Here is a 20084-nt window from a genome sequence, read left to right as displayed (position 1 = left end):
AGGGATGACAATTAGATTCATACCCAGTGGATATCCGTAAAAAATACTCATAATGGGTAGGGTAAAAATCTGTATTTTGGATACGGGCACAAATATGAGCAATTACCCGCAAAAATGAATGGGTATAGACCCGTGCGAATGCACGAGTTTTTAAGCTAGTGAAAATTTATAAATTAACACATAGAAGTTTATTTATTTACATTAACTTTTTTCATAAGCTCAAAATTAAGCTTAATCTAAATAGATCCTTATAAAATTTTAGAGGACATTAAAACTTTAAAACGTTTCAAATTCTCCTTATTTTTTATTTTTAATAAATGTCTAGAGCGGATTTTAGAATAAACTATGTTAATCGATTTAACAAAAAAATTGTCAGTCAATATGATCTAAATTTTGTCAATCGATCTGATCTATTCTCACAGATTTCACATCTTTATTTTTGGATAACATGTTATAAGTAAGAAGTTTTACCGTTATTTAACGGTGACAAATCTCCATTAATTATATTGGTGAACCAACCTCTGAAACACACAAAACCAAACTGAATTTTTTTCATATACATAGATCAAATCTCTAACCACTTGATTAAAGACCAAAAATTTTTACCACTTGAACCAATTCATGGTTGGTTCCGCACTTATATCACTCTTTGTATGACTACATGATGGATCCGCCGACGGTAAAGACAAAACCAAGGTTTCATTTTCTTCTCATTTCATTGATTCCCCAGCTGCCATCCTCACACCAAGTCGTTAGCCATTATTGAAATTCAATTCCACACTCTTCAATTATTACTATTTAATTTCCTTCATATTTATTACACATACACTCACAACGATATCTATAAATATCAAATGATGGAGTACATCACAACATAAGAATAAGAAATTAAGTATTCTCTTCATAATCATAATAACTTCTTCAAAGTCAGCTACTGATAAAAAAAAGAAATAAATACTTTATACTATACATTCATTTTCCTTAAACAGAAACATAATGTATTCAAGCTCATATTCTTCATCTAAATCTTCATACATATCCCAAAACACTAAGAATCAATACCCTTTTCAATCAAAGAATTATTCTTGGCTTCACTCAGTAAGAAAATCACCAGCAAAGTCATGGAATAAGAAAGCACCAATAGCACCAATGGCACCAACACCTCCTAAAGTATACAAAGTGGATTGTAGAAACTTCAAAGAACTTGTTCAGTCACTTACTTGTGCACCTGAGTTCTTGCCTCCACAGTCACATCAACAACTACTTCAAACCACAGACCACAACCATAACACTGTTCCGCCTCTCCCGGTGAAAAATTTATCAAACACTGTGGAAGTGTCGACCCCTCAACCTCCGCTAGTCCCGGTGAAAACTACTAATAGCTGGTATCAGTACTTCCAAAATGAATATTTTGGAAAGAATTCTCATGAGGATCATGCGGAAGTAATGACTCCAGGTTTGTTGGAAATGAATTTGTTTTCACCAACTTCTTTCGGTAACTGGTGTTATGTTCCTCCCATAATGACCCCAAGAGCTTGATACAATGATATATATGTTTGGAAGCATTCTTTATAGCTAAGACTTCTAGAATTTTCAGCTCAATATTCCATTTGATTAATCATGCATCGTTTGGAATTTTCAGCTGCTGTGTGTAAACAATTCTTTATATATATGCTGTATTTATGTAATTTTGTTACCATCACATTCAAATTCAATTTTACTATTATTTTGGGTTCATCAAGTGCCAAAAGTATTGTAAATTCATTAAGTGATATTGCAGAATGCTATTAGCGGCATAACTTTGTTCATTTGTTTTTCATTTATGCGTAATTATTCTATAACATTAATGAAGATTTCCTTTCATTTGAAAAAAAAAATATGGTACTCAGTTTTAATTTTTATGTTGTTGCATACTATGTCAAACCCAATAATACTAAAGAAGAGATGATAGTGATACATATGTTTACTCTTCATTGTCTTCAACCTAGAGGAATTCGGTTTGAATTATTTATATTTGTTCAATACTAAATTATTGGGCCATCTAGTCAGTCAGAGTGAGTTTCTTTCGACTCGACGTTTGGGGATTGTGTTTAGGAAGAGAAATTTATCCCGAGACAGCAAGTTCAGGGATGAGATGGGCATGAATCAGAAAAAATCGTCGCGGGTGACGAAAATATAACACTTAATAAATAACATCAACCATAACTAACTACAACTATTTAATAATTGCATACACCTTAGTTTAATGGAAAATAATTATTTGAGTAAATAAAATAATTTAATGTGATTATAAGTGTCATATTGATGTCGGACACTAGGACAGTCTGATCTAAAGAGTGTCAGTGTTTTGCTAGATGCTCCGTAGCAAGAAATTATATATATTCTGTTAAAGACAGCCCTTCATGTAAATTGCTTTGAATGAGTAAATCAACAGGACAAGACTGATCTAAAGAGTGTCTGTTTTGCGTAGATTATAACATATTAAAATAAATAATCATAGAAAACAAGATTTACAAACATTGCACATAATAGATTAGTAGAATATTATAATAGATTAAAGTATAGCCTTGTGAAAAACATAAAAAGAAAGAAAAAATTAGTTGATTAAGGAAATAAATCTAACTTGTAGTCAACAAAGAGTATGGTGTTGCAAGTTGACTACTTATTTATTTACCGGTTAAATTAAAATAGTTAACAAATATTATTATTTTATAAGTATATACTAGTAAGTATCTTTATAGAAGATTGAGTGGACTTATTTTAAAAACAGGAGTGGCAATATATATGTTATATAGGATGATATACTACTACTATATACATGAAGGGATGGCGACTGCCCCTTTTCTCCACTGCCTAGTTCCGTCCCTGGAGATGGGAATCATGATTCATACCTTATGTTATCTACACCTTGAAAGAATAAAAAATAGAGAGAATAAGGTAGTAAATGAGTGTCTGAGACTACCATATTTTTTATGTTTTATTATTTATCTTTTCGTACAAGATATGTAAAATTTTATCAATGATGTTTATTGTTATCACAAAAATAACATTAATGTTTTTGGGTTTTTTAGACGAAGGTGAGCAATGGCTTGTTGTTGTTGTTCATGAGAGCGTAACTCCGTGAAGAGAGAAATGAGAGCTTGTTTGGTTAGCGTCTAACTTTTGTCCACTCATGAACTAAAATGATGGAATCTTGATAATACGAAGGGGGAATAAAAGAAATATCATTGGGGATAAACCAAAACTCGTTCATATTGCAGAGGTAAATACTATTTATAACCCTTTAAAAAAAATACTATTTAACCCTGTTTTAATTTATTTTATGATTAAATGTTAATTTATTTTTTATTCCCCAATTCTTTTTTCATCATATTGACATGTAAGCATAGATTAGAACCAGTTTTTTAAATAAAACTATCAAATACTCAATTTTTATTGGACATCGCATGCATGTCCCCTTTTCTATGTAGAAACTGTACAAATTCGTGGTGACTGACAGGGACAAAGTAACAAACTCCCTGAGGTGAAGAACAGGGACAAAGGTACGATCAAGAACATTTTGGATAGCTTGAACAAAGATTGGGGGAGTACTACTCTCCACCCCCTACCCTGTTTAATTTGACTAGTTATGTTTAGTATCAAATGTTTTGGTCCATTATACGGATTTCATTATACATAGGGAAATCTGAGTAAATATAAACAGAAGAGACTAACTACATTTGTGTTTAAAATAGTCGAGCTATGAGACGACAAGATGATTGTGTGATTGTGGCGATATGAAGGCCTGTGTTTGGTAAAAAAATAGCGGATAATATAAGCTAGTTTTTAGCTTATAGCGAATAAGTTGATTGAATTTGTAGTGTTTGGTAAAATCAGTTGTTGAACTAGCTTATAAGTATGAAATGACATTAAAAAAATATGTTTAATTAATATTAAATTTTTTTCGAGTAAGATGATCAACAGAGTTTGAAAAATAGGAAAATAAGATATCCAAAATGTTCTTGATCGTACCTTTGTCCATGTTCTTAAGTATGAAATGACATTAAAATGATAAGCTATACACTATAAGCTACTTAAAATAGCGTTTGAAAAATAGTAAAATAAAATATAAGTTCTTTTTTGAAAATTGTTACCAAACAACTTTTAACTTATAAGCTAAAAATTATAAGCTACAAGCTAGTTTATTTACTATCCCAAATAGAGCCGAAATGTAAATGTGAAAACATACACAATCATGACAAGTAATCAATTGAAAGGAGAGACCATTTCCACGAGAATTGATATAGCTAAGTTCTAAATATTTCTAAATTTATAAGTTGAATTAGTTAAAATCCTATGTAATAGGTAACAAATATAGACATTTTGAGTTCACAATGAAAAATCAATTTATGATGGGTTAAGCCAATTCAAGTGGTTTGTTGGTTTGCAACCTTAGAGTGAGTTTATCTTATTTCTTGATGTTGATGTTAATTTCGATAAGTTAGTTCATACAGATAAAAAAAATATAGCTTTAAATAGGGTCGCTATAAGTGGGAGGTGTGACTCGTCCCATTGGATTCGTCGGCCCTTGGACCGGCTATCGAATTTTCAAAAAAAAAAAAGGATACGGCTAGCACATGTGACCAATATATCGCCTCATGATTCCATTATTTTTTATTGATGAGATTTACTCTCTTTGTCGTAAGACGTGTCTGGATAGAATGTGATCTCTATCTCTCCACTCCCCGCATGGAGTTTATTGTAGAGTTTTCAGACTTCAAATATAGACATGACTTTGTAAGGAATATCATTTTTTGTGTTTTTTGGCGTGCTAGAGAATTTGTGAAGAAAGAGACACTTGTGAACTGCTTGACCGATCCACATGAGGGGAGATCAACATTGAGGCAAGCAGATGTCCTACTGTACAGGAGGGTAAGAGGAAAACATGCATGTGTGAACTTGATCGGAGTTTCCCCACTTACAAGATTGAGAAATGGGGATTTTACTATGGGACATGCGAGCCTCAAACTTGCTTCATTTAAAATAGTCAAACATGAAAAAGAGTGTTATGACAATCAAAATATTTTTATACCATTTATGTTTGACACATTTGACTTCATTAACACTAGAAGTTGTGGATCTTTTGAAAATAGTTCAATTAAAGTTATGCATAACAATGTTGTGTTTCATAGGTGTACAAAAGGAGTGTCTAAACTATTACATTAATGAAATAAGATATTTGACACAAGTGGTTAATAAATTTCTCTCAAAATGAATTGTTCGAGATAATCTAAGTTCAATTTCTTGAAGAAAATAATTTTTTATCAAATTTTACGATTGAACTCTAAATTATTGATAGGTCCTTCCCTAAAAACTACGCAAAAAAAAAAAAATATAGGCAGAATTACACTGATAATCATTTATCTTATTTATTTGTAACACTTTAGTCCTTTATCTTTTTTTCGTAACATATAGATCCTTTATCTATCAAAATATGCACAAATTAGTCCTTTTGTCAGTTTTTTCTATTAAAAAACACTAAAATAATACTTTTATTAATAACTTTAATTTTTAAAATCTATTTTAATTAAAAACCCATAAATGCATAAAGCCATAAATTTTATGAACATCTTCTTCCTGATGTTCATCATCTTCATCCTCATGTTCATCCCTATTCCTTAAATTAAAAAAGAAACTGCTCATCCAAATTGCTTGCATATTTTCTTCTAAAATCAAAATTTAAAATCCCCAAATTCAATTGAAAGAAATAGGGCTTAATAGTGAAAGGAAATTAGCAAATTTTCATCTATCCTTCAAAGTTCAAATTATTGTTTCCGAACAAAACCATTGTATGATTGTTAAGTTAGATATGCAACTGGAAACTACAATCATATATATTATTAACTTAGATCTTCAAGTGGAACCAAGTTTCCAGAATTTTTTTTTTTTTTTTCATTTTTTGGGTTTATGTTAATTTTTGTGTGTGTGTTGGGATTATATGAAAATGAAGATAAATTTATGGGATTGTATGAAGTTGATGATGAAGATGAAGAGCTAGTGACGAATTTCTGGGTTTTTAGTTAAAATATATTTTAAAATTAAAATTATTAATAAAAGTATTATTTTAGTGTTTTTTAATAGAAAAAATTGACAAAAGGACTAATTTGTGCATATTTTGATAGATAAAGGACCTGTATGTTATAAAAAAAAGATAAAAAATTAAAGTGTTACAAATAAATAAGATAAAAGATTATCCGTGTAATTCTGCCAAAAATATATTACTGAGTGTGTATGCAATCAAAATGAAGGCAAATATGGCGGGCGGGGGAGCAACATTTCGCGGTCTGTCCCCGTTGCGTTGATATTTGTGAAATAATACAAACAATGATACTCATGCTTGTACTCTTACTAATTCTTTCTGATTAAGACAGATCAAGAAACACGTGGGATGGGGCAGAGGCTGCGCTATTATCAACTGCTCCAATCAATAAATCTCATTCATCACTCAATTCATCTTGAAGTTGAATCTCCATGCATCCAGAATCAATACCATATTATAATAAACATAATTGATTCTAGTACATATGACTTCAAATAAATATTGTGACAGTTCTATTAAAGACAAAATAGGACTAAGCTCACTATTCACTAGCGGTCGGAATTGAAGTCAGCGCAAATTTTTGTATGGATAACTCTAAAACATAAAGTTTCACAAAATTACTAAATTACTACTCTTTAAGAGTATTTTTATGACAAAATTGGAATGGTTTGATTAGACAGTCTGATGGCCAGCAGTCGCGCACGTCCATAGTTAAGCAATCCACGAATGGGGTTGTACTTGCAGGTGCTCAAATCCAAATCAATCCAAATAAAAACCGAAAACCGATCCAAAAAAATCGAAAACCGCAAAAAACCGAAGTTTTTTAGATGTGTTTGGATGTTCTTTTGTGAAAACCGCCGGATCGGATCGGATTTCGGATTGATTTCTTAAAACCGATTCAAACCGAACCAAACCGCATACATATATTTTAATATTTATTTATCTTTTTATTAGTATAAATATATATATTGCATTAACCTTTTTTTTCATTTTAAATTTTTTTAATACTATATGTTAGTTTAATTTAATCTATTTGAAATTTTGATAATACTATATGTTAGTTTAATTTAATCTATTTTTTTTTATTTTTTATATGTTTCGAATATAATTGGTAATTGTCATTTCAAAATATTAATTTTCAATATATTATATGTTATATTTTACATCAAACTTAATATTTATTTTGTCAAAAATATCAAACTATTATTTTGTAGCGTTTTTTATAATATTTATATTTATTAAAAAAAATTACAATTTATAATTTGGATATCCAAAAACCGATCCAAATTAAACCGCATAATATTAGATCGGATTGGATCGGATTTTTTTTATTTGTCATCCAAACCCGAACCAAACCGCAAATTAATTTATTTTTGGATCGGATGAGTTTTTGCCTCAAAACCGATCCAAACCGAACCGCGAGCACCCCTACTTGCAGGATGCAGGCGTTCCGATGCTTATGTCAGTTCAGAGAACAAGGGTACAAGAAGAAAAATAGTAAAAAATAGAATATCTGACCCTCCTGTAGAGGAGAGTATATATAGAGTCTCAGCGCTAGGCCAAATGTCACCATTATGGGCCGGGTTTATCCACCCATAATGGATGACTGTTACGGTTTGTTCTTGAATAGAGGGATGAGCAGTTCATGCTCTTCGTCCTGGGTCAAATTGCTCCACTTATCATGGAGCATGTGGTGCATGTGCGTGTTTGCCATGAATGGATTAGGGTGTGCTCCTTTGGGCCGTCCTCAACGTTCTAGCGGATTGGGCCGTGCTCGACGCTGGGCCAGCCTTAGCCCCGGTCCAAAACAATTTGCTTATGTCATTACTTGCATTGCATGATACAATCCGAGTGTCAAGACAAAAATGAAAGTTCCAATTTCTTCTCATTCATCAGCTGCCGGCCAACCTCACACCAAGCAAGGTCTTAGGTCGTTAGCCATTATTATTGAAATTCAACACTAATTATTATTTCCTTCATATTTATTGCACATACACTCACAACCATATATAAATACCTAAACATAACATATGATATCACCACATAAGAGTAAGTAATTAAAGTAACTACAGAAACTTAAAAGTTAAAACAGAACCATGGAATCTTATTCTATCTCATATTCTTCGTCTAATTATAAATCTTCATACATATCCAAAAGTACTAAGAAAACAAATGGATCAATGAAACATGATGAATACCCTTTTCAATCAAAGAATTATTCTTGGCTTCACTCGGTAAGAAAGTCACCAGCAAAGTCATGGAATAAGAAAGCACCAATAACACCAATGGCACCAATACCTCCCAAAGTATACAGAGTGGATCCTATAAACTTCAAAGAACTTGTTCAGTCCCTTACTTGTGCACCTGATTTCTTGCCTCCACAGTCTCATCAACAACTTCTTTAGAGTACAAACCAGAACCATAACAATGTTCCATCTCTCCCAGTGAAAAATTTATCAAACAGATTCGACACTGTAGAAGTGTCGACCCCTCAACCTCCACTAGTGCCAGTGAATATTACTAATAGCTGGTATCATTACTTCCGAAATGAATATTTTGGAAAGAATTCAGATCAGGTTGAGGAAGTAATGACTCCTGATTTGTTGGAAATGAATTTGTTCTCGCCAACTTCTTTTGGTAACTGGTGTTATGTTCCTCCCATCATGACCCCAAGAGCTTGATATGTTTGGAAGCAGTTGCAGTTCTTTATAGCTAAATTTATTTTTATGCCATGTAATATTGTTGTCACAAAAATCACATTGACGTCCTACTATTTTATTTGTTTTATGAATAAATTTCAAGTTTTTGTACTCCAGACTTTTGTTAAACTAGATTTTATTGGACGTCACAAATGTCGACTCCCTTTTCTCTTGATTGGAAATTACAAAAGTTTGCTTATTTTTTTATGTTGACGAGGTCCCTGCGAATTCGTGGGGACGGGGACAATGGAATAAAAATCACCAGCACAGGTAGTTTGAGTCTGGGATTGTAGACAAGGGTACATACCCTTTCTCCGCCCCTTCCCTATGTGTTCAGTATCAAATTTTTTGGTCTAGAATATCAGAGTGAATACAAATTAAACATGAAGGATCAACTGCATTTGTGGTTGGCTTAATGATCGAGCTATGGGCCGAGAAAATGATTATGTGACTATTGCAATATGAAATGCAAATATGCAAGTATACACAATCATGACGAGTAATAAAGTGCAACGGTATTGTTTCCACAATGATTTATTATAGCATATTTTGTAATTTCAAATTTATAATTTTAATTAGTCAAGACAATAGGTAACAAGTTATGGTAACAAAGATAGACATTTTGAGTTTACGTTGAAAATTAAATTTAAGATAAGAAAAAATTGACGGTTAAATTTAAGATAAAATATGCAACAAATAATGAGAGAAAAATTGCCCAAGTTATGGTAATTAAAATTTAACAATATCGTAGATCAATGGGCTGATCCATCAGTCTGACCCATTTTTGACAGCTCTATCGATAACTCCTTATCAATATAAGTTTTGCAGGACATTTCAGTATCGTTTTCCTTTGTTTGGTTTTAATTAGTTAATAATTTAGACTTTGAGCTTTTATAGCTCGTAGGTGTTTATGTTTATAATTTCTCGCTAATTAAAGATTTTTGTGTTCATGGATATGTAACTTGGTGGTGAAAAGAGCTCAAAGTGTGGGTGAAAGTTGTCAAGCTGTCTATGCGAGTTCGGCATTTTAAAAAAGCCCTAATTTCTGGCAAACTCACCTCACTAGTAACCTAGGCAACCTTTGCATTCCAAAAAGTCAAATTTTATTTCTAGCTTGTTTCATTGGTCACCCAGGCGAGGCAGTTGATCCTCTGAAGATTCTTTTTTAATTAGTATTTTATATTTTAGCTAGATTTGTTGTATTTTTATTTTAATTAGAAGTGTTATTTTATTTTACTATCTTTTAGATAGATTTGTTATATTTTTATTTTAACTTGTGTTATTTTCTTTTACCATCTTTTAGAAGATTTGCTATTTTTATTTTCACTACTATTTAAGATAAACTATTGTAGTCATGAAGGCAACCTTTTGATTCAATAAAGTATAGAGAATTTTCTCAAGTTTGGTGGATTCCAAATTAATTATTTTTTCTAGTGGATTTCGGAAATCCGGTGAATTATTTGACAGGTTTGTCACTTGCGAACCTGTGTTTTGTTATAGGATTAACGTTTGATATTTCTTCCCGCTTCCGTACTGCGTCAGTTGGTATCAGAGCAGGTTTCCCCATTCTTTCGTGAACGTGATTCAGCCATGGGAGATCAACCTATTACGAGGACATGATTTGGTGGTTTAACGACGATGATCAAAGCTCTGTCAAATTAGATAGCGGCATTGACGACTGAGGTGGACGACATCGATAACAACAACAACCAGAACAACAACCGCAACAACAGGGGAGGAGAACCAATTTCGGTTATTAGGGTTCGTAATAACAATCATACGATAGCAGCGTTGACGACTAAGGTGGACGACATCGATGACAACAACAACCGAAACAACAACCGCAACAATAGGGGAGGAGAACCTAAACCGGTTATTAGGGTTCGTAATAACAATCATACTATTGTTACGTATAGAAAATCAGAACATACCCGTGAATCTGATTTGGAATACTATGAGCGTAGATATTACAAAAAGTTGAAGGATTATTACTACAAGTTTAAAATCTTTGATTCGATATATCGTTGTCCATTTTGTTACAACAAAGATTACTCCTTGAAATTCTGGCAGACTGGTGGAAAGATGCTACGAAAGATGCTACAGCATCTTGTACCAGTACAAAACACAATAGACAAGTTAAAAATAAATTAAGTGCAGGAAGATAAATAAAACAGATTGTTTGTTAACCCAGTTCGGTGCAACGTCACCTAATCTGGAGGATTACCAATCCAGGAATGAATTCACTATAATAGCTCTAGTTCAAAGCCCTCGACCAACAACCGGTACTTGACTTCTCGCCTAGACACTACCCGTGCAATCCTATCTAAGAACCTCTTAGATAATGAGACCCCGTCCCAAATTTCCTCTAACAACACGTACCATGTTGTTGTCAACTTTATAACGATCATAGATGGAGACACCCTCCTAAGAAACTAATACCTAGCCAATACTTGACTAAGTTCACAATTTGGAGTTGCTTACAAGCTTCCTCCAAGTACAATACTCAACTCATTACCTATAGGTTTCTGAGTGAGGACATAGTGACCATCTCACAACCCGAGTGGTTCACTTACACCAACTCTCCTAGAGAGTGGCTCAAAGACACGAAACCTTAAAGGCTACATCTTGATGAACAATGGCTTCGGTGCTCAAATTGGTCCAAGTCTTCATGTATTTATAGCCTTGAATTGTGTTGATGTGCAAGCTAGGTCTTCAGAGAAACACAGCTGGAGGAATTGCGGCCAACCCTATATTATTTTCAGAAATATAACCAAGTTTTGTTTCATGTATGACCAAACAAAAAAAAAACGCAAAAATATAATATAATTATATTTTTGTTTTAAATAATATTCCTTCAACCGACTTCATGAAAACTTGTTGAGCAAGGCTCATTTTGCCCAGGCGCACGTGCTTGCATATATAATTGAAGCAAATCTTGACTGAGATTTGAAATAAAAATTCTGCACGAAAACAGAGCATCAGGATGCTGTACGATGATGCTACATCATCTCTGTCCAGCATCTGGCTATAACTTGTTTTTGCAAAATGTAGCCAACATAAAAACCTCAACACTCCTTGACCGACCTTTTGAGGCATGCTTCCAGAATGGCAGTTAACTCGCGTAAAACGATTAAATATATTGCTAAACATTATGTTTTGATAACATATATTAATAGGTATCTTAATGTTAAAGTCGATGAAATATTTATCTTCATCAATAATGATACAACTGAAATAATTGAGGCATATGTAGTTGGAAACAATCAAATTATCGAGGATTTGAGTTCTTCAGAAGTGGTGGAGACTAATGTTCAGAAGTGGTGGAGACTGATGAGTCTCTCCTTTTGAGATTTGTAAATGCTTCATTCAATAGTACTCATCAGTCTCCACCACTTCTGAAGAACTCAAATCCTCAATAATTTCATTCTTTCCAACTACATATGCATTGATTATTTCAGTTGTATCATTATTGATGATGCTAAATATTTCACTGACTTTAACATTAAGGTACCTATTAATATACGTTATCAAAACAGAGTGTTTAACAATATATTTAATCGTCTTACGCGAGTTAACTGCCATTCTGGAAGCATGCCTCAAAAGGTCGGTCAAGGAGTAATCTTTGTTGTAACAAAACGGACAACGATATATCGAATCAGAGATTTTAAACTTATAGTAATCATCCTTCAACTTTTTGTAATATCTACGCTCATAGTATTCCAAATCAGATTCACGGTATGTTATGATTTTCTATACGTAACAATAGTATGATTGTTATTACGAACCCTAATAACCAGAATAGGTTCTCCTCCCCTGTTGTTGCGGTTGTTATTTCGGTTGTTGTTGTTATCGATGTCGTCCACCTTAGTCGTCAACGCCGCTATCGTATGATTGTTATTACGAACCCTAATGACCGAAATTGGTTCTCCTCCTGTGTTGTTGCGGTTGTTGTTATCGATGTCGTCCACCTTAGTCGTCAACGCCGCTATCTAATTTGGCAGAGCTTTGATCATCGTCGTTAAACCACCAAATCATGTCCTCGTAATAGGTTGATCTCCCATGGCCGAATCTCGTTCACGAAATAACAGGGAAAACCTGCTCTTATACCAACTGACGCAGTACGGAAGCGGGAAGGAATAACAAGCGCTAATCATGTAACAAAACACAGGTTCGCAAGCGACAAACTTGTCAAATAAACCACTGGAATTCACCTGATTTCCGAAATCCATTAGAAAAAATAATTAATTTGGAATCCACCAAACTTGAGAGAAATCTCTATAATTTTATTGAATCAAAAGGTTGTCTTCAAGACTATAATAGTTGAGCTTAAATAGTATGAAAAAATAAAACTAACAAATCTAGGTAAAATATAAAAATAATCAATCTAGCTGAAAGATAAAAATAACAAATCTAACTAAGAGATGGTAAAAGAAAATCTAACTAAAATAAAAAATACTAAAAAACCCTCCTACATCATCTTAATATGTGATCCACCATTATTATAGAATTGATATTAGGTTTACTTCATTATTGAAAATAGATAGTAAGATCGATGCCTTCATTTTTTCTTTATTTTTTTCTTTTAGTTTGACTAAAGTCTTGGGTTTCATCTTTATCTTGGGTATGCATTAGTGTTAAACTCTTGGGGAAAATTTGTCATCCATTTAAATCTCATAAAGCTCGAAGGATAGTCTCTACAGTTGCACGCAGAGGATATCCGATTAACGCCGAAAATAGGTAGTAAGAACATGAAATAGAGTTTATGTTCATGTTTTAACATGTTAATTTGATGTTATCATAATAATCAAATAATGAAAAGGATGTGATCGAAATTCGAAATCCTACCCATTTATAGAATTGACTCGGTCTTGAGAGTTGTTTGGCTATTTGTGGATACAATGGTACAGTGATACTCGTACACTCTTATTACTAATTCTCTCTGAAAAAGACAAATAAAATAACCACGTGGGATGGGACAGAGGCTGCTATTCTCAAGTCCTCCAATAATCTATGAATCATCATGACCATGACTCAACTTATCTTCAAGTTGAATCTCCGTCCAGAATCTAATAAATGCTGCGAGTGACCCTTCCAACCAAGACAAACTTGGAGGGCAATATTTCCAGTAGCTTAACGACCCAATCCATCAAACTGCCCACATTATCTTGCCATATTAATTTCATTAATTCTTCCTTATAATCAAATTTTACTATATATCAAATTATACAATCGTTGCTCTTCGCCCTTTAAATTACTCACACTAAAAAACATATTATCGAAAGATATCTTCTGATAAAATTTTACGCTACCAAAAATTATCTTTATGTAAAATTTATATCACTGAAAGATATCTTTCGATATGAGACATAAGAGCAACCATCAAATTATATCGACCATTATTTATGGATTGGTTTGGTTATGTCACTATTTGCATTGCATGATGCATATATCAGCCGACGGTTAAGACAAAAATATGAAGCTTCCAATTTCTTCTCATTCCTCCTCAGCTGCCTCACTCACAACCCTTAACTTAAGGTCGTCAGCCTTTATTGAAATTCTCAATTCAACACCAATTATTGTTTCCTTCATATTTATTACTCATCTCATACACTCACAACAATATCTATAAATTGCTAAGTTGAGATATTAACTAACAACATAAGACTCTTATACTATTCTATTGAATCACCTATTCATTAAGAAAACAGAAACTTAAAGCAAGACAATGGAATCTTATTCTTCATCTAATAGATCTTCATACATATCCCAAAACACCAAGAAAGCAAATGGATCAATGAAACATGAATACCCTTTTCAATCAAATAAATATTCTTGGCTTCATTCAGTAAGAAAATCACCAACAAAAACATGGAATAAGAAGGCACCAATAGCACCAATGGCACCAATACCTCCTAAAGTATACAAAGTGGATCGTTTAAACTTCAAAGAACTTGTTCAGTCCCTTACTTGTGCACCTGAGTTCTTTCCTCCACAGTCTCATCAACAACTTCTTCAAACCGCAGACCAGAACCAGAACACTGCCGGTGACAGTACTGTTCCATCTTTCCCGGTGAAAAATTTATCAAACAGGGTCGACACTGTAGAAGTGTCGACCCCTCAACCTCCACTAGTGCCAGTGAATACTACTAACAGCTGGTATCAGTACTTTCAAAATGAATATTTTGGAAAGAATTCTGATCAGCATGAAGAGGTAATGATGACGACTCCTGGTTTGTTGGAAATGAATTTGTTCTCACCAACTTCTTTTGGTAACTGGTGTTTTGTTCCTCCCATCATGACCCCAAGAGTTTGATAATAGCTATACTACTGGTTTAATTGTGATCTTGTTGCATATATATGTATGTCAAACCCAATACTAAAGAGTTGAGACTTGTTAACTCTGTTCCTAGTGGAGAATTTATATAGTCTTTATATTTGTGAGTTAGTTAGTTATTATTGAAGTCTTTGATTTTGAAAAATATAGTAAATAATATGGATTAGTTAGTTTGGTACTAATTGATTAGCTTATCTTAAGACTTGATGCAATTATTTTAGACTAAAATTGAGTTGTTATTGTATTATGATTATCATGAAATGACACAAAAAAAGAAAAGAGTCTAAAAATATGATTACATCTTTACAATTCAGATATTTCTTGAAGTTTAACTACAATGCTTGTAATTTGAGCTTCTCAATTTCTAATTGGGATGAAATTGTTGGAGAGACGCTCAAGGTGAGACCAAATCATGCTCCCAATAGAAAATCTTGGTATAACATCTCTACTATTGTTACTGGATGATGAGGATTCAGAGACACTATAGGGAGAATTGCGAACCAAAACAATTGACTCACCAATTTCTCTTTTCATCAACTCTGCTATATTTTCGTTCGCGTCTTGACCTGAACAATCTGAAACGTACAATGATCCTATTGCTGTCTCACCCTGTACTCCAAACTCAACTCTTGTTATTGATAGTCCATTCTCACGAATTACGCGTGTTGCATTTGATAATAGGCCCGTTTTGTCTTGAGTGCGAATATCTATCTTTAATCCCTGCAACAATACCATGGAATAAGATCCAACTTTACTACTTTCATTGTCACTAGAAAAATTAAAATACTCATGCCACATCGCGCAGCGTTGATTATTATATTAAGGTTGGCCATATAAAATTGAAATATTTATTAAGATATATCAACCATTGTAAATGCAGATAATAAAAACCCGAAAACAGATGGGACATACATGTGAAGCTCTGCGCTCTATGGCAGCGATTAAACATAGGGTGAGCCTTTGCTTTTCGGTTTCATTGTCAAGATTAGAACTACCCTTGTTCCTGATAAAGTACTCCTGCGTAACCAATACATTGACATCAATACCTCCAATTCAAGATAGGGGAAACTAATATATTTGGTATTAATTGAAACATGGTTTATATATATGTCGAATCGTAATCGCAGAACAGAAAAAACACCACATAAAAATTGCACAATATAGAGTACCTGTTCTGCCATGGGGCTGTTTGAGGTAACAGCTGCATGAAACACCTCATATTGCATGTCTGTGAGCACGCAAACAATATCAAACAGCAACTTAGGACGATCCCTGCTTTTTACATTCACCACCCAGTAACCTCGCCCCTCGTATCGATCCACCGAAACATGGGTCCCGTCACACCGCCTTTTGTGCTCTCCGCCATTATCCCCATGGCAGGCATGACAACTCTCATAATCACCACCATCATACATCATCTGGTGAAGCCGTCGTTCAGTATGGCAGTGCCCGACGGTGGAGCTCGTCAACCTCACACTCCTCCACTCTTTCTCTCGTCCCCCGTCATGGGCCTCTATCACTCTCTGGATATCATCCTCAACTTGGGCCAATCGCTCTGTGTCGTTGATGGGCCCAGGTTTTGATGCATCCTCCACATAGATAATGCAGGCTACTTTGCAATTGTGGACCCAAACCGTTGCTGAGGTGATGTTGAAGCTCAAGTTCATTAGTACCGCTGATATCTCTGAGAACAAGCCTGGTCGATCAGTTCCTATCACCTCTATAGCAACATTTGCATGTTGTGGTCCCTCGCAACAGTGTTGCACTGTTTCACTTAAAATTTCTGTGTTGCTTCTTGTTTTGCAGTCACAAAGTGTCTGAAAATCACAGATTTTTTTAGATTTTATCATATGAAAATGAAATTATGAATTACGTCGTTGTGTTTGTGCATACATGTGTGACATGACACAGAGACACATGGATCATCTACGGCTGAAGTAGATGATCCATGTCTAAATTTAACTGTGTCTACAACTATAGTAGTGTAGAGGATCCAAAAGCGACGCAGATGGGAGAGACAAAATATACCTGCTGAATGTGATGCACGAGGTTTTTGTCAGTGAGCTTGTTCCCAATCTGATCCTTCACATGGAACACTGCCATGTCGAAAAATAATCTTAGACCAACAAATGGGAGGGCAATTGATTTATCCAGATCAAATACAAAAGTAATTATTGTTAATTTGCTACTCTTATCCTTATTATTAAGTTGTTAATTTGTTCTTAATTATTGTTTACAGTAATAATATTTACAAATAAATCAGGGAGGTATACTGACCATCCATTAACCATCCGCCATCCGAAGAAATGTATGATTTGGAAATTATAAGGTCAAGATCTATCAACGCCTGGATCATCTCCAATAGTATCCCATGCTTGTTTGCTCTATCAATCTGCAAACACAAATAGACAGTAGAAATTAATGATTTAATATGAGTCAAATTAAAAGATAATATTAAGTAAAGTACTCAAATTCAACTTATTTGCTTGTATAATAAACCTTCACCACAGTGCAGTATCTGCAGGAATCATTGTCTATGCAAACCCTGCACATATCGAACAAGAAACACAATGAATTCGTTAATCGATATATTGAACTCCAACTGATAACTAAATAATGAGAGATATACTACATCTGGTCTTAAATATAAGAAAAAGTTGAGTCAACAAAAGTTTATGTATTTGGTTCAAAATTTGGACCACATACATCAACTTTTGTCGATAACTTTTGTTGATGTAACTTTTTCTTATACTTAGGATCAGAGGAGTATTAGACAAAGAAAATAACAGACATAAGTATTGTACCTAGGTGGATGGATTCTTTCTATGTGTGATTCAATCTCTCTGTTGATGTGAGGCTGGTAAATAATCTCCATATCCACTATGAAACAATGGTTGAATTTGAGTTTTGTTGCCTGGTGACTGGTGCATGCATGTATCTACAGAGATTCCTTAGCTGCATAGTTCAGAAACATTTTCAAAACACACGAGGAAAGAAAATAGCTACATATAAAATAAAATAATTAAGTGAAATATAGTGATTGATTCAAAAAAAAAAAGTGAAATATAGTGATTGCACATAATGAAAGGAAAAAATATTAATAATAATGATTGATAAGGTAACCATTAATTAATAATGATTGGAACCTTAATGGCAAGGATATGGTACAGAGAAGGATGAACTTGATTATAAATAAATATAGTAGGTTTCATAAGCATAAATACTATAAAAAGTTGAAATAGCGACAAAAATTTAGAGACACAAAATACAAAATCCGCCTCTAAATTCGTCCTTTTGAGTTGGTTTGCCTTAGGTTGAGTACCCCTTGTATTTTTCTCAGTTTGATGGGTTTACTACTCATTGTACTTTTTTCTTTCATTTATATTAGTTTCTTTTGCCGTTCAAAAACAAAACTAAGTACTATTAGATCTTACAATTTGGGTTTCGATTTAATTCATCTTTTACAAAACAGACTTGTAAGATGAAAATTATCTCCGTTTTAACGCATTTACAAGTCATATATCATTTAATGTTGGAATTTTAACACGCCCCCACATGTCCAGGGCTAGACATCAGGAGTGTGACCCGAGTAATTTGATAACGGTAATCCAATATAAGGTGTTCCACTAATTTTGAATAGACTTTAATATCATCTTACAAATTTGGGTTGGATTTAATTCAACCCTTACAAAACCGATTTGTAAATTTATTTTTGGTCAAGTAGCTTAATGACTAAAAATTTCACCCTTAAGATAAATAAATGAGTGTATGAGATTCGAATCAATGCCTTTACATATATAATGTGATGTTCCTATTAACTGAGTTAAACTCTCGACACAAGTTAATTACCGTCTCCACTTATAAATATGTTTTTAGACCGTGTCAATGTAGGACTATTAACAAAAGACGCCAAATTTTAGAAAGCAATTTAATTAATACTCCTTTTGCTAGTGGAGTCGTGTAGAGGTGTAGCAAGAGTGGCAAATCTTGTGATATTCTACGTTTAGTTACGTATATATTAAGAAAATACTAGCTGTGTACATATACATAGTAGTAATTAGTACAGCATGGAGCCAAAACAGATGCAGTGAATCGATCATGCATAAGCTGTTCTACTGCACATAATAAAACAAAGTGTGCCAATGTTGAAAACCAATACTTTCACTGCTGTATAGCTTTGGCAACTGGCGTTATTGAATTTATATGAACTCCAGTATGTGCGTAATAATAAATATAAAATATACTATTCTTCAAATTTTTACAATAACAACAACCCAAACTGCACGTCCTCACTCACCTTTTCTTTGTTGGCATTCAATATCGAAGAATTTCCAGATGAAAATAGTGACAACTTGTATGTATTGAAATTGAGTATTCATTCATGGTTTTAATCGAGTAGGGTGAGAACTGTGACTTTACCTTACCAATATTGTGCCACGTCAATTGATGCGAACGTGGCAGTCCTGATATGTTCTTTTATAGATGGACGAAATGAAAAGTTATTGGACACTCACACAAAGTGAAGGGACCGAAATTCAAACTCTAATCATAACATTTGATTTAACAATTTTGACATTTAGATCAGTTGAAATAAGATTTATTGACAGCATTCCTTATATGTAATTGTGAAGGAAAAAAAAAAACTAATTAAGCATGGAAATATAATTTATTAATGATTTAAATTCGATTAAGCAAGAATGGTCAAGTTGCGGGTAAAAATGGAAATGAGAAAGACACGCGAGAAGTACATAGGATGCCAAGATAAACTCTCTTAATGTAAGGCTTATTACACTTTTTGACCCATAATCATACTTAGGGTATGTTTGTTTCAGATTTTTCACAAAAAAAAAAATCTATTTTTCCCAAAAAAAAAAATCTATTTTTTTATCTTACTTGTGTTTGTTTCGGATTTTTTCAAAAATCATTTTAGTAAAAAATTCATTTTTTTTCATCAAAATGAGAATCTATTTTC

The 20084-nt window shown here is 33.3% G+C and overlaps 2 protein-coding genes and 2 pseudogenes across 4 annotated transcripts; 3 read left to right on the top strand and 1 right to left on the bottom strand.

The window, feature by feature from the left end:
• Window positions 1-854: 854 nt before the first annotated feature.
• Window positions 855-1839, top strand: LOC123923350 (VQ motif-containing protein 29-like). Its single transcript, XM_045976038.1, has one exon. The coding sequence runs from the start codon at window positions 997-999 to the stop codon at window positions 1537-1539; it is 543 nt and encodes a 180-aa protein (XP_045831994.1). The 5' UTR covers window positions 855-996; the 3' UTR covers window positions 1540-1839.
• Window positions 1840-8269: 6430 nt separating this feature from the next.
• On the top strand, window positions 8270-8888 carry LOC123924158 (annotated as a pseudogene).
• A 5369-nt stretch (window positions 8889-14257) lies between these two features.
• Window positions 14258-15294, top strand: LOC123923732 (annotated as a pseudogene).
• Window positions 15295-15330: 36 nt separating this feature from the next.
• Window positions 15331-19615, bottom strand: LOC123923731 (ACT domain-containing protein ACR1-like). 3 transcript variants are annotated; one of them, XM_045976452.1, is made up of 8 exons: window positions 19532-19615; window positions 17917-18067; window positions 17612-17657; window positions 17390-17504; window positions 17141-17208; window positions 16282-16929; window positions 16025-16129; window positions 15331-15832 (listed from the first exon to the last, which is right to left on the bottom strand). In XM_045976452.1, the coding sequence occupies exons 2-8, from the start codon at window positions 17985-17987 to the stop codon at window positions 15470-15472; spliced, it is 1416 nt and encodes a 471-aa protein (XP_045832408.1). In that variant the 5' UTR covers window positions 17988-18067; window positions 19532-19615; the 3' UTR covers window positions 15331-15469. The 3 variants fall into 3 exon arrangements, with proteins under 3 accessions (XP_045832408.1, XP_045832407.1, XP_045832409.1); XM_045976451.1 differs by lacking the exon at window positions 19532-19615 and adding an exon at window positions 18259-18439; XM_045976453.1 differs by lacking the exon at window positions 19532-19615 and adding an exon at window positions 18259-18439 and having other exon boundaries at window positions 17618-17657.
• Window positions 19616-20084: the final 469 nt, after the last annotated feature.

Source organism: Trifolium pratense, linkage group LG4 (genome assembly GCF_020283565.1).
Source record: "Trifolium pratense cultivar HEN17-A07 linkage group LG4, ARS_RC_1.1, whole genome shotgun sequence".
Taxonomy (NCBI): Eukaryota; Viridiplantae; Streptophyta; class Magnoliopsida; order Fabales; family Fabaceae; genus Trifolium; species Trifolium pratense.
The sequence above is the reverse complement of the archived record's forward strand: the minus strand, read 5'-3'. Positions and strand labels throughout refer to the sequence as shown.